Genomic DNA, 13,039 nt, shown 5'->3' with positions numbered 1-13,039 from the left:
AGTTCATGTTAAGTAGTGGGGAGCGGAAAAATTGAGGAACTTCCTAGGCAGGAGATATAATTACCATATGACCAGTTTATGTATGTAGTTCTCATTATAAATGTGAAAAGAGATGTAGAATGTTTATGTCAGGAGTTAAGGTTTTATAGACTGTCCACAGTGACATTCGTTAACAAAAAAAGTGGTGGGCTGAGTGATACTCCTATATTGCCTGGTTATTATAGTGTATTTTATGTAGTATCTTTTATCTGATTGCATCTTGTCCAAACTCAAGTTTGTTACTAGTTAAAAGTTCTGTAGTGTTAGGAAATAGAAATGCCGCACCAGGTCGATGCTTATCAAAACAGTTTAGGGAAACTTTGCAACCATTTTGGCATGTATGTATCTCTTGAGAGAATTCTTAATAGGAATAAATGCAAAATGACAAAAATGATCCTCATGGAATCAAAATTGCTTGCCTTCAGGACAAAGGAAGTTCAACAATAATTATGCAATTTTTATATTGAAAACGTTCTTCACTAAAATAAAGTAAATCAATCATCTTTGACCATGTAATATCAGCATTCCAGATGAAGTGTCACATCAATGCACTCTCCAATCTATCCCAGCAATGTGCCCCAGCTCTGCTTTGTTTCAACAGCAAACACTTGACTTTGTCAGTTTTGCTGTTCCTCGTATCAGGAGACTTGTGCCATTGCTGACTGATGGACTGGTTCCTTCCTTGGAGAGCTGAGCTGAGACTGTACCAAGATCATTTTATGTAAAAAGCACACTAGTGAATGCTGGCTTCCATCAATCTAAGCATGCTTTAAACCCATATCCTCAAGGTGACTATGTTATCCATTGTCCTAACCAAAACCCCTGTAGTGTTATTTTGAAAACATTTGACATAAGGTTATTGTCAACAGAAAAACTTCCCAACGCATTTCAAAAATTCATTTGGTCTGCATGCAAAACCAGGAATATGAAGAAAGCCTTTTGGGCATCAACTAAACAAAATGACAGTTAGGGGACATGCAGAGATTGAGAGTATCAGTCAAAGCAATATAGTTGATGCTTTATCTTGTGATTAAATCATCCACATCTCTAATTTAAATTTTTTCATATTAAGTATATTCTTCAGTCAAAGCCTCTGTCTTGGGGAAAATACATTTACTTGATTGTTCATAAAATCCTTCATTGAATAAACAAAATTCAGGTTGTTATGCAAAAAAGTGTGTTTGCTCTGAGAGGAATATTGGGCCCTTGGCAGTAGTGAAGCCCATTACTGTTTGCACCTGTCATCTCATTTTATTGGCTGGATGTCACACCTGTCACTTGAGTATGAGGGTGCTGTCAATTCTACTTCGTCAGCACTTGCATATATTTACTTCATTTCTAAATCTGTCCGGTTACACTATGCAGTTAATGTAGCTGGAATATGATATGGCTACTAATTCAGTTGCTGGAAGTCATAATAGTTAGTGTACATGTACGCTTCACAAATGAACTGGGGAATGATTTGCTGATTCTAAATAGATTGAGTTTCTACTCTTGAATGAAATATTTTTTGTAAATGTACTTCAGAGTCAGGGAGTTAAGAGGTAACTGCCTATTTACAGCTTCATTCCAGGCCAAGGAATAAAGCTCTTTTCAGCTGAAGGTTTTAAATTTGGAAGAAAACTAGTCTTTGTGGCATAGTTGTGCAGCAACATGTGCATTTCGTTTCATTAGTTTTGCTTTCTCAAATATGTGAGGTGAATCATAGTTCCACAAATGGAGTAGTTACTTCTTTATTTCTCTTAGGACATTGATGTGGTACTTGGATTTAACAGAGGAGACTATAGTTCCTGGTAACTGAATCTAGTTTGTGGTCTTAAATAAAACTCTCAGGCTTGTTCAACCTAGTTTCTGGGTGTCGGTAGTTATTTACATGCTCAACAGCTGATGGACTGCTGAGTCTGAATGTCTTGGGAGCAGGCTAAGAATGTGACTTGCCCCACAACACTCACCATTTCCCAGTAACATACTTACTGTCTTAAATAACATTTGATGGAATAAGTAAATGGATATTCATAATTCCCAAATAGATAAATTTTTGACAATCAAGAGTCAGTTTGTGCATCAAGAATAAAGTTATTAGCAACAAGTTAAATTGCAAGGATCATTTGCATAAGTTTGGCCCCACAACGACTTCCCATGGTTTCTTTAATTGCACCTCCCAAACACAACCTCTATCCACTGAACAAGCACAAGGACAGCAGATACATGGAAGTGCCACCAGCTGCCAGCATACTCCACCCAACTAGTCACACAGAACCCTGGCACACATATCTCATAGTTGTTGTGTTAAAATTATGGAGTTTGCTTCCCAATAGCATTTCGATCTACCTTTACCACATGGACTGTAGCAGTTTAAGGCAGTGGCTCACCTAACTTCTCATAAGCAATTGAGGATGTGTGATTGGTAGAAAATATTTAGGTCTGGTATTACAAACAATAAACTACTAGACCGAAATACATCTACGCATAATAAAAGTAGAAGATACAAAAATGCTTAGAAGGTCAGGCTGAGAAACTGAGTTAATGTTTCATGCTCGTTTGTTAATTTTGACCAGTTCTAATGAAAGCTCATCAACCTGAAATGCTAACTCTGCTTCTCTCTCCACAGATGCTGCCTGACCTACTGAGTATTTCCAGTATTTTCTGTTTTTGTTTTAGATTTCCTGATTCTACAGCTTGTTTATATCCACGTATATATTGTGTGTCTGCATTTGCTCCACAAACTGATTGCTGGGCAAGCAAATCTGCAACACATCATTGCCTATCAACTAAGCTGGCTTGCTAATGAAACCTTGTGAAATGGTTCTGCAAGCCATCACTCTAGAGGTTATGATGGACCTTGCTTGACGACGATTTATGCTGGTAGGCTTGGGATTTCATAATGCTTCTAGAATTGCAACACTTTACTCTTCCTGGGTACACATCACTGTCAGGGTGCTCCTAAACCCCAGCACTGACAATCTACACCTAAGCACATTGAACTTGAAGTGCAATGAATTCCTACAGGAGGAGACTCTGCACTCCAGTTAAAGAAAATTAATTATACTTTTCATTACTGTGGTTTGGAGACATTCAAATATGTCATGTATTTTACTGACCAGAAATAGAAGCATAAAAGCTCTTGCTCTCGTGTTTCAAAATCAGGGCCCTTAACTCACTGTGAGTAGGCTCAGATAATCGTTGCTGGTCTCAGCTATTCTACATTTCATCTGTACAGCCTGTAATTTTTTGACCCAAGTATTATATACATTCTGTGAAGAAACTCCCGGCTCATTGCCTTGGGAAGAATTGGGCAATCTGTCTCTTGTACCATCACCCTGCCAATTCCGACTCTCCAAATCTTCACTTCCAGTTCTTAAACCTCCCTGGATACCTGCCAATCTTTGTTTGTGACAGCTTTCCTCATTAGCACCACCCCACCTCCCCTCTCTCACTTGGATCCATTCTCATGGGAAAGATTATGTTTTATGCAAAATGTCTTGTTCAGTATTTTGTTTCAGTAGAATATTTTCATGTATTTTTTTTAAATACCAGCACAAAGCTCATGTTGCGAGTTTACCTGCAATGAAATGTGAAAAGCAGAATTCCACCTCACATTTTGCCTGAACCAGTAACTTCATTTGCTGTTATCTCACTGTCATTCTGCTGGGAAGTGATATCTGAAAGGGAGCTATTACATGCACGGGTTAGCAGCATAAATTCTGGAGATGGATGAAGAACTCACTCAAAGGCCAATTCTTTATCCCCTGAAGCCTGTGATGCTGCAATGTTGTTTTAAAATAAAAATTGCAGATTAAAAGTCATCATCTCTTTAAAGGATTTGCATTCGATGATATTTTCAAATGTAGCATCACAATGGTTTAAAAAAAAGTAAAAGACCCTTACAATGTATGGTTTGTATAAGAAACAAACTGTAGTTTATGATCTCTGACTGTGGATGAGTGTAGATCAACCTTGCATCACAGTTGTGTTTTCATGCCCTCTGAGACACTTATGGTGTGTCCTCCATACCGAAACTAAGTATAAAATTAAAAATTCCTTCAGCGATGCCAACTCAAAGGTCATAAGCACCAGCACATCCTCACTGCATTCTCTGAAGTTTATTACCCTTGCCTACTACCGACTCCCTCCCATTCCCCCTCACCCACCTCCAGTCAGAACCTTGCTGAAGGCCACATCATATCCACGAGTGGTACCCATTTCTCAGGTATGGTCTAGTGCACACATTCTACATACAGCGTGATACTTGTTTTTTTAGGCTCATTGTATTTAGCTCTGGAGGCTTCATGTAATCAGAACTGTATGATGATGATAATTATACAAAGGGAACCAAACAATAAAAAGACATTTTAAATCCATTGCAATTGTGCAAGCACTGGGCAAAACTACCACACCAAATAAAACCATAAAAGTAGCAAGATAATGGCAACTTATACTTTTAAGTGTTACAATTTAATTAAATAACTTGAATGAAGACTCCAAGAGTATGTTGCTAGATTTGCCAATGACACAAAGGTAGGGAAGTAAGTTGTGACAAGAACATAGAGGTTTAAAAGGCTACAATTATAGATGGATGAAGTGAGTGGTCAAAGATCCAACAAACGGAGTATTATCTAGGAAATGTGAAATTGTCCATTTTAGCAGGAAAAAGAAAGCATATTAACTGAGCGATTGCAGAGGGATCTAGTGCATGACATATAAAAGGCTAGTAAGTGGGTACAAGTAATTAGGAAAGCTAATCGAACATTATTATTCATAGCTAGTGGAATTGAATGCAAATGTGGGCAGGGGTATGCTTCAGTTATGTGGGTCATTGGTGAGACCACATCTGGAGTACTCTGTACAGTACTAGGCTCCTTATTTAAGGATATTAATATGCTAGCAGCAATTCAGTAAATGGTTGGGTTGTCTTGTGAGGAAAGGTTGGACAGGCTAAGCTTGTGCCTGCTGAAGTTCAACAGAGTGAGAGAAGACTTAATTAAACCACGCAAGATCTTGATGGGTCTCTGCAGGGTGGATGTGGAGAGCAGGTTTCTCTTATGGGAGAACCTGGTTCAGGGAGTGGGTGGTGAGTGTTTAAAAATAAGGAGCTGCCATTTAATTCACAGATACAGCGAAAAAAAAATTCCCAAGAGTCATGAATCTTTGAAACTCTTGTTCCTCAATGGGGGTGGAAACAGAGACTTTGAATATTTTAAGGCAGAGATAGAGAGCTACACGATAAGCAATGGTGGTAAAAGTCATTCTGGGAATGCAGAGTTGAGATTACAGTCAGACAAGCCAAGAGTTTATTTTTAAGAGCAGGCTTGAGGGGCTGAGTGGTCTTCTGAATGGAAGAAGTAGAGTTTTTGATGTGGGCAGGCTATGGATCAGTAAGTACTAACAGGTCATCAGAAACACATTTAAACCATGTTGTTAAATTGAGCCTTTACATATGAATAGATAAATAAGGAGTGGAATTCAATGATACTGTGCTCTTTCTCCCATTGGGACCCAGCTGTTGAAATGGTGGTGGCCTAGCTGGGTCTGATTTTGTTAGTCTGAGTCACACAGAGGGGTAATGTCCTTGAATCAGTAATGGATACCGAAGGATTTTTTTTCAACCTAGTGGTTCCAACTCTCATCTGTTTCTTTGTATTGCCTGGTGTTTTCTGCGCTTTGATTTTCACAAAAGGCTTCCTTTCTGACATCATTTGCTGCTGATTACCTGAAGAGTGCATTGAAAGAGGTTGTATGAAACTTCATTATGAGTAATTGATGGCTCGCAGCAATTCAAAAGCTGTCGTTCACTCTGGCTATTTGCTGTTAAGGTATATATCATTGGGTTAGTTGAAATGAGTAGAAGTTGCCATAACTGAAATGAGTATTAGTCATAGTTGAGTGTATAATATTCTAACCACTGATATTAAACTGAAGCCATGCCCTCGTGGTGTGAAAAATTCCTGGACACTATTCAAAGAAAAGCAGGGAAGTTCTCTGGTATGCTAAACAAAAGTAGTATATGATAGAGCAAGTACTATGACAACTTCTTCTCTACATATTAATAACTTTGCATTGAGCATTATTTAAAAATTTGCAGATGTCTCAAAGTAATGGAAGTTTAGTAAGGAGTGAGGGGGATTGTAATAGATTTGAGGGGAACTAAGCACTTTGGAAATATGGAAGAACAAATTTAACACTTGTGCAAAATATATTTTAACAAAAAGAACAAGGAAAGGCAATATCCTATGAAATGTTCAATTCTAAAGGTGTAGGAACAGACAAATCATACAATCTTTGAAGGTGGTAGTATGGGCTGAGAAAGCAACATTTTTTTGAAAGAGCATACATGATCCTAGTCTTTTTAAGTAGATGCATGGAGTACAAAAAATAAGTATTAAAATAACCAGAGTATTGCATTCTATTCTGGTCATTGCATTAGCAAAAGTACAAGAAGGCTTAGTAGAATGGATTTAGTAGAATGGATTTAGTAGAATGGCCCCAGGGATGAGGAAATTATATGGTTGAGCAGAAGAAGATGGAATTGTTCTCCTTAGAACTGAAGGTTGAGAGGTGATTTGTTGAAAATGTTTAAGATCAACAAGGAAGGAGACCGTGAATGAAGAGAACAGTTTCCTTGATAAGAGAGTTGAAAAGCAATAAGGACACAGATCTAGGATGATTTTCCAGAAGAAGTAGGGAGAATGCAAAGAAAACCATTTTCAAATTCAACCTGTAATAGCTGCTCAGTTATATTGTAGAACTAAATGCCCCTTCGCAAATGCTGGTATTTAAAACTAACTTAAAGGATTTAAATGCCTTTCAAATTAAATAAACCTTTCTTTGGTGTGTCTGTGTAAGAATAAAGCTTGTAGTCACTCAAATGCACTGTAAATGTCATTTATTTAGGAGAAGGTTATTGATTATGATATTTATTCTATGAATGTATCACAACTCAATTTTAAAATACAGTTGTAGTTATTTTAAGATGCATGGTTCCACAGTGCCTGTCAGTTATCCATCTAATATAATTTAAAAATCCATTACAGTAGTGGCTTGAGTTTAAAGGAATTACTGCTGAAATAGAGGAAGGAGAAAATAGTTAAATTTAATGCCTGAAAAATAACTGGTTTTATTCCCCTCATACTTTGTCAATATGAGTGAATTTATTCTTACATATGCCATCTCCTTATTTTGCATTTTGTCCATTTGGCCTTGCCTGTTGCTCCTAGATTGGACGTGTGCTTCTGTAATGAACATGTGGTTGTAGGAGATGCCAAACCCTGTTCTTTCCCGCCTTTGCAATCTAACTGGGAGTCTGTGCTGTAACATAATGGGCAAGTAATCCAAAGGCCTGGCCTTATGATCCAGATTCTCCTGTTACAACAGGAGTAGTTAAATTCAATTAATTAAGACTGATGTTAAAAAGCTAACAACAGCAGTAGTGACCGTGAAGCTACTAGATTCTATTAAACACTCACCTGGTTCATTAATGTCCTTTGGGAAAGAAATGTACCATCCTTACCAGTCAGGTCAATGTGCAATTTAAATCACACCGTTATGGTTGACAATTAACTATCCTCTGAAATGGTCTAACAAGCCACTCATTCAAGAACAACTAGAGACAAGCACTAAGTGCTGGGATTGTCAGCAAAGTCTACATCCTATTTGCGAATAAAAGAATAAAAAATTGAAATTTAAGCAGAGAAGGCTCCAATCAGCTCTCTCCAATATAGTGCTGATTTTTATTGCAGTATACAATTGTTAGTAATAAATGAAAGCTTTCAGCAACTGTGTGATGAATGACATGAGTAACATCATTCCCTAAATATACTAATCTTAAGGATTATTTTGATCTTAATAAATTGTAATGAAAAGGACATGGAGGACAATGCTACTGAACACTAAGCACAATTCTTATTAAAATTTCCCAAACAGTATGAAGCCAGAGGACCAGGAAGGCCTTTGTACCAAAGAAGAATTTCAGCCAGTTCTGTTCAAGCGTTTTCTGAAGATTCGAACAATCCACAAGGCAATCTTGGTCAATGCAAGGATCTTCAAGACCACAACAACCATCCTTCTTACAAGTACACGTCTCCAGAGATGTGGGCGAATGCCAACTCTCCAGCTGCCCTCCAGAACATGCTGTGCAATGGATCCAACAGAGCAGTAGCACCACGGGACCTTTTAGGTATTGTAGCCTTCTCTAAGATTTTTGAAATGTTCCATGTATTGAAATGCTAACCTAAGAGCTGAGTACTTTCCCCTCCACCTCCCCTTGTGCCTATCCCACTGGAAAAGGAGTTAATTTCAGATACTATTACATGCTTTTGCATGAATTCCACATGTTTCCAACAAAATTTCCAGCTATGCTGTGGTGACTTAAATGGGCTATCCAAGCAATGGTGTGCCACAGAGTAGGTACAAATTCTGGTCTCAGTCTGCTTAGCTCTTCATTCAAGTCGTTTTGACTGATCTTGAGGAATAGGGAACCCAGGTGGGTAGTGGAAATAAAAAGTAGATCAACCATGATCTAAATGGAATGTTGAAACAAGATTGTGCGGCTGAAGGCCTGTTTCTGTGTTGTTTATTGGTTGAGAGTCTGGAGACGAAATTATAAAATTATGACAGAAGAGATGTGCTTGAGTGCTTCAGCAGTTATTCCAAGTGACAGATTCTTGGGCCCCTTGGGCAAGCAACCACCCTAAGCTTCGTGTAGTTGAGTCAAAGAAAGTGGAAAATACTTAATATTCAGATGAAAGATCTGGGTGTTTAAAAAATCTTTCTCCAGGTTGATTCTATTGAATATACCTGCATTTATAGCTAAGGTTGGCTTGAGGTCATTGCAAAGGGTAGCAGTACTGGGCTGTTAATTCAATCTTTCATGTGGTGCTTAATGTTTTATAGGTCAGCTTATAAGCATGGTTTGTAAATTTGAATAAGCTATGTATGCTTTTGGAGGAAATATTGCAGAATAGTAATTCCTGTAGGAAAAATGTGCAGTCTTAAGTTCAATTGAATAAGCTGTCCTGTACATCAAAACCCAACATTCAGAAATGTGGGGAAAAATTAATTAAAGTGATTTTGTTGGAAACTATAACAATAGATTAAGATCGTAGAATAGTGACTGCCTCCTTCAGAGAATATAATGAATTAGGAAATCACAAGACCAACAGCATTATCTCCAACAAATAATCTGTGCTATTCTGCAGAGACTAAATGTAATATATGCAAGTTATAATCAAAGGAATTTCAATTTTAATATATTACATTTCAACAATTCAATAATGTTTCTGAATTGGCAAATTAAATGTAGGGATTTTGAGGGCTAATTATTTTGAAGATAGCAATACTTCAGAAGATGTTGGAAATTGTGATCATATTTGATGTGGATATACATGCTAATATTAAACATTAAGCGAATGACAAATGCTATATTATAAACAATATAGAACAATACAGGCCCTTCGGCCCACCATGTTGTGCCACCCTTCAAACCACACCTAAGACTATCTAACCCCTTCCTCCCACATATCCCTCTAACTTAAATTCCTCCATATGCTTATCTAACAATCTCTTGAACTTGTCCAATGTATCAGCCTCCACCACCACCCCAGGCAGTGCATTCCATGCACCAACCACTCTCTGGGTGAAAACCCTCCCTCTGACATCACCCTTGAACTTCCCACCCAATACCTTAAAGCCATGTCCTCTTGTTTTGAGCATTGGCGCCCTGGGAAAGAGGCGCTGGCTGTCCACTCTATCTATTCCTCTCAATATCTTGTATACCTCTATCACGTCTCCTCTCATCCTCCTCCTCTCCAATGAGAACAGCCCCAGCTCCTTTAGTCTCTCCTCTTAATCCATACTCTGATCCAGGCAGCATCCTGGTAAAGCTCCTCTGTACTCTTTCCAAAGCCTCCATATCCTTCAATGAGGTGACCAAAACTGGACACAGTACGCTAAGTGTGGCCTAACCAGAGTTTTGTAAAGCTACATCATCACTTCGCGGCTCTTAAACTCGATCCCATGACTTATGAAAGCTAACATCCCATAAGCTTTCTTAACTCCCCTATCCACCTGCGAGGCAACTTTCAGTGATCTGTGGATATGAACCCCCAGATCCCTCTGCTCCTCCACACTGCCCAGAATCCTGCCATTTACCATGTACTCCGCCTTGGAGTTTGTCTTTCCAAAGTGTACTACCTCGCACTTCTCCAGATTGAACTCCATCTGCCACTTGTCAGCCCAGCTCTGCATCCTATCAATATCCCTCTGCAAGCTTTGACAGCCCTCCACACTATCACAACACCACCAATCTTTGTGTCATCTGCAAACTTGCTAACCCAGCCTTCCACCCCCTCATCTAAGTCGTTAATAAATATCACAAAAAGTAGGGGTCCCAGAACCGATCTCTGTGGGACACCACTAGTCACAGCCCTCCAATCCAAATGCACTCCCTCCACCACAGCCCTCTGCTTTCTACAGTCAAGCCAATTTTGAATCCACACGGCCAAGCTTCCCCGGATCCCTTGGCCTCTGACCTTCTGAAGAAGCTTCTGAAGAAGCCTACCATGCGGAACCTTGTTAAACGCAAAAAGATTAGTCAATTTCTATAACTGGATCATTTTTTATAAAGGGTAAAAGTGCTTTGAGTTTTACTCTCCAACTAGGTGCTCTGTACTCTAGTATTTTATTTGTGTAGAATTTAATACATTCAGTGAGTTCAGCTTCTCTCCCACAACACTTTGACTCTAAGTTGTCAGAAAACTTAGCACCAAATGAGCAGAAAATTCTCCCCACTACATATAGGAATTCCAACAGTTCTTTAAATCATGCAATGCAGAAAGGCTATCCCTAATTGTTCGTAAATCAAACAACCCACTGAGGCATTTTGGGAGTTAAATGTCAACCTCATTGATGGGTCTGGAAACAAAGGCCAAAGTGGATAACGATGGCAAATATCATAAGTACAACAGAAAATTTCACCCTTGTTTCTGAGTGGCTGTGAGCTAATTTGATAATGCTGCCTATTGGCAGTGTTACTCAGTTCACAAGATAGAAAATGGAAGAGAGACAGTCTATAGAAGAGTGTCCTGTTCTGAGCCAAATGGGCTTTGAAGGTAAGGACTTGTACAATGAATCCTCCAGCACATTGCAAAAGTGATCTCTCTTTTTCATGAGTCCAAGCATGCTACTTGAATCTGGTGTGAAGAAGCCACAGTTACACAGTTCTGTCCTTGCCCCAGCACCCTTGTCTTTTCCATACCCTACATAGTCCATCACTACACTCAGATTGGTTAGTGAAGTGCAGCTCTATGGAGTCACACATGGAATCAGCTGGTGTGTATTTCTCACTATCATATTATGTAGTGCAGAGTGACAGGACAAATTCTGAAGGCTTTGTGGTCTTTCTTCCTTTGATTATTGTCTCTATATTTAATAGATGTTCATTTATGTTGTTTGAACCTGCTTCAATTCTGTAAATTAAAGGATAACAAGAACAAAGTACTATAAACACACTCAACAGGTCAGGCATGGAAACAGAGAGTTAATGTTTCAATGCAAAGTGCTGCAAAATAGAGAAAACACGTTGGTTTAAAGTTGAAAAAAGAGGATGGGGAGAGGTGGATAGGACAAAGGAAATATCGCAAGTAAGGTAGGGCCATGGTTGTTGAAGAGCTGTTGAAGAAGTAATCTGTTTGATGGATTAATGACTCTTTAGAGGGAGAGAAATCAAAGGAATCTAACATCTGAAATGCAGAGCAGTAGGAAATGGCTGATAGGTTGTGAAGGTGGAGGGAGAGAAAAACTGAACTAATATCATAAATGGATGACCTACAAGATTGGTCGGGGTGGGGTGGAGAATTAGTGACGTGCAACTGGAGGTTAAGGCTGAGTGTAGGTGTTCTACAAAGTAGTCACCCAATCTGCATTTGGTTTCTCCAAGAGTAGAAGAGGCCACATCATGATTATTGAATGCAGTACACTCGATCAGAAAAAGTGCAAGTAAATCACTGCTTCATCCGGAAGAATTATCTAGGTCACTGGATGGTGAGAAGGAATAAGAAAATGGGAAAGGGAGTGGCTGGTGGAGAGTTGGAACAATTGTTTTGGACTGCTGAGAGGCTCCCACAGCTACACCTTTGATCTGGAGAAAGTGAGTTAAGTTGTTCAATGTGAGAGTGGGTTCACTCAGGTAAATGAGTGTGCTTGGTTGAAAGAAGCTGGACCTCCAATCAAGGAAGAGGCAGAGCACCTTCAGGCTATCCTGTTATGGGATGGAGGTGTTAGAGGGATTGTATGTCCAAAAATAAAGAGGAACTGCTTGGGACTAGAGAATCAGAAACTGTCAGAGGAGTGGAGGCATCAGAGGTATAACGGATGTGAATGAGAAGAGTCTGCACTGGGAAGAAAGGATGGAGTCAAGGTCAGAACAAATAAGTTCATTGGGACAAGATCAGAGTGATTTTCATCTACTGTAAATTTGGGATTCCTTTTCTACAATAGCCCCGACATTGTGGGGTTGTGAGTATTCTCCCAGACTTGTGCAGCTGATGCTTTAGAACCTCAAGATGAGCATTCACAGGAGCTGATGAAACTGCCTCATCCTGTCAGTTCGTGTTGGGCAAAGCTCGTTATCACTGCTGCAACAGTTCACCAGTCTCAAACATCAAAACTCCCCGGGCCTTTTTTTTAACCCCCAGTCTTTAATATCCTGATTTACACTGGTCTGCAGGACTGGATTCTTCACTGAGCATGAAGCATAAGTATGGGGTGTTATGTCAAGGTTCCCATTCCAGCCTAGGAGCATTATCAGGTACCCAGAGGCAAGAGGAGGTTGTTACTCGCCCTCTGCATGACTGTGAACTCTGTTTTCCTGTTAACTTGTCCATTTCCAAGTTATCAAACTTGTTGTTCCTGCTAACCTGTGAAAAACACTTTTCAGTTGGAAAAGAGAGAGTCCTGAAAATTTGTTTAGGAATAGATTTCTTTATTAGTCACATGTACATCGCAA

At 39.2% G+C, this 13,039-nt stretch overlaps 1 protein-coding gene across 6 annotated transcripts in view; it reads left to right on the top strand.

Moving 5' to 3' along the window:
- The window catches only part of helz (helicase with zinc finger), a 246,256-nt gene that overhangs the window by 231,066 nt on the left and 2,151 nt on the right, over window positions 1-13,039 (top strand). For all 6 annotated transcript variants that reach the window (XM_052033181.1, XM_052033180.1, XM_052033179.1 and 3 more), the window contains one exon: window positions 7,960-8,212. In XM_052033181.1, coding sequence (XP_051889141.1) covers window positions 7,960-8,212 — 253 coding nt within the window. The remainder of the gene's footprint in view (window positions 1-7,959; window positions 8,213-13,039) is intronic.

This window comes from Pristis pectinata, chromosome 18 (genome assembly GCF_009764475.1).
Source record: "Pristis pectinata isolate sPriPec2 chromosome 18, sPriPec2.1.pri, whole genome shotgun sequence".
NCBI lineage: Eukaryota > Metazoa > Chordata > Chondrichthyes > Rhinopristiformes > Pristidae > Pristis > Pristis pectinata.
The sequence above is the reverse complement of the archived record's forward strand: the minus strand, read 5'-3'. Positions and strand labels throughout refer to the sequence as shown.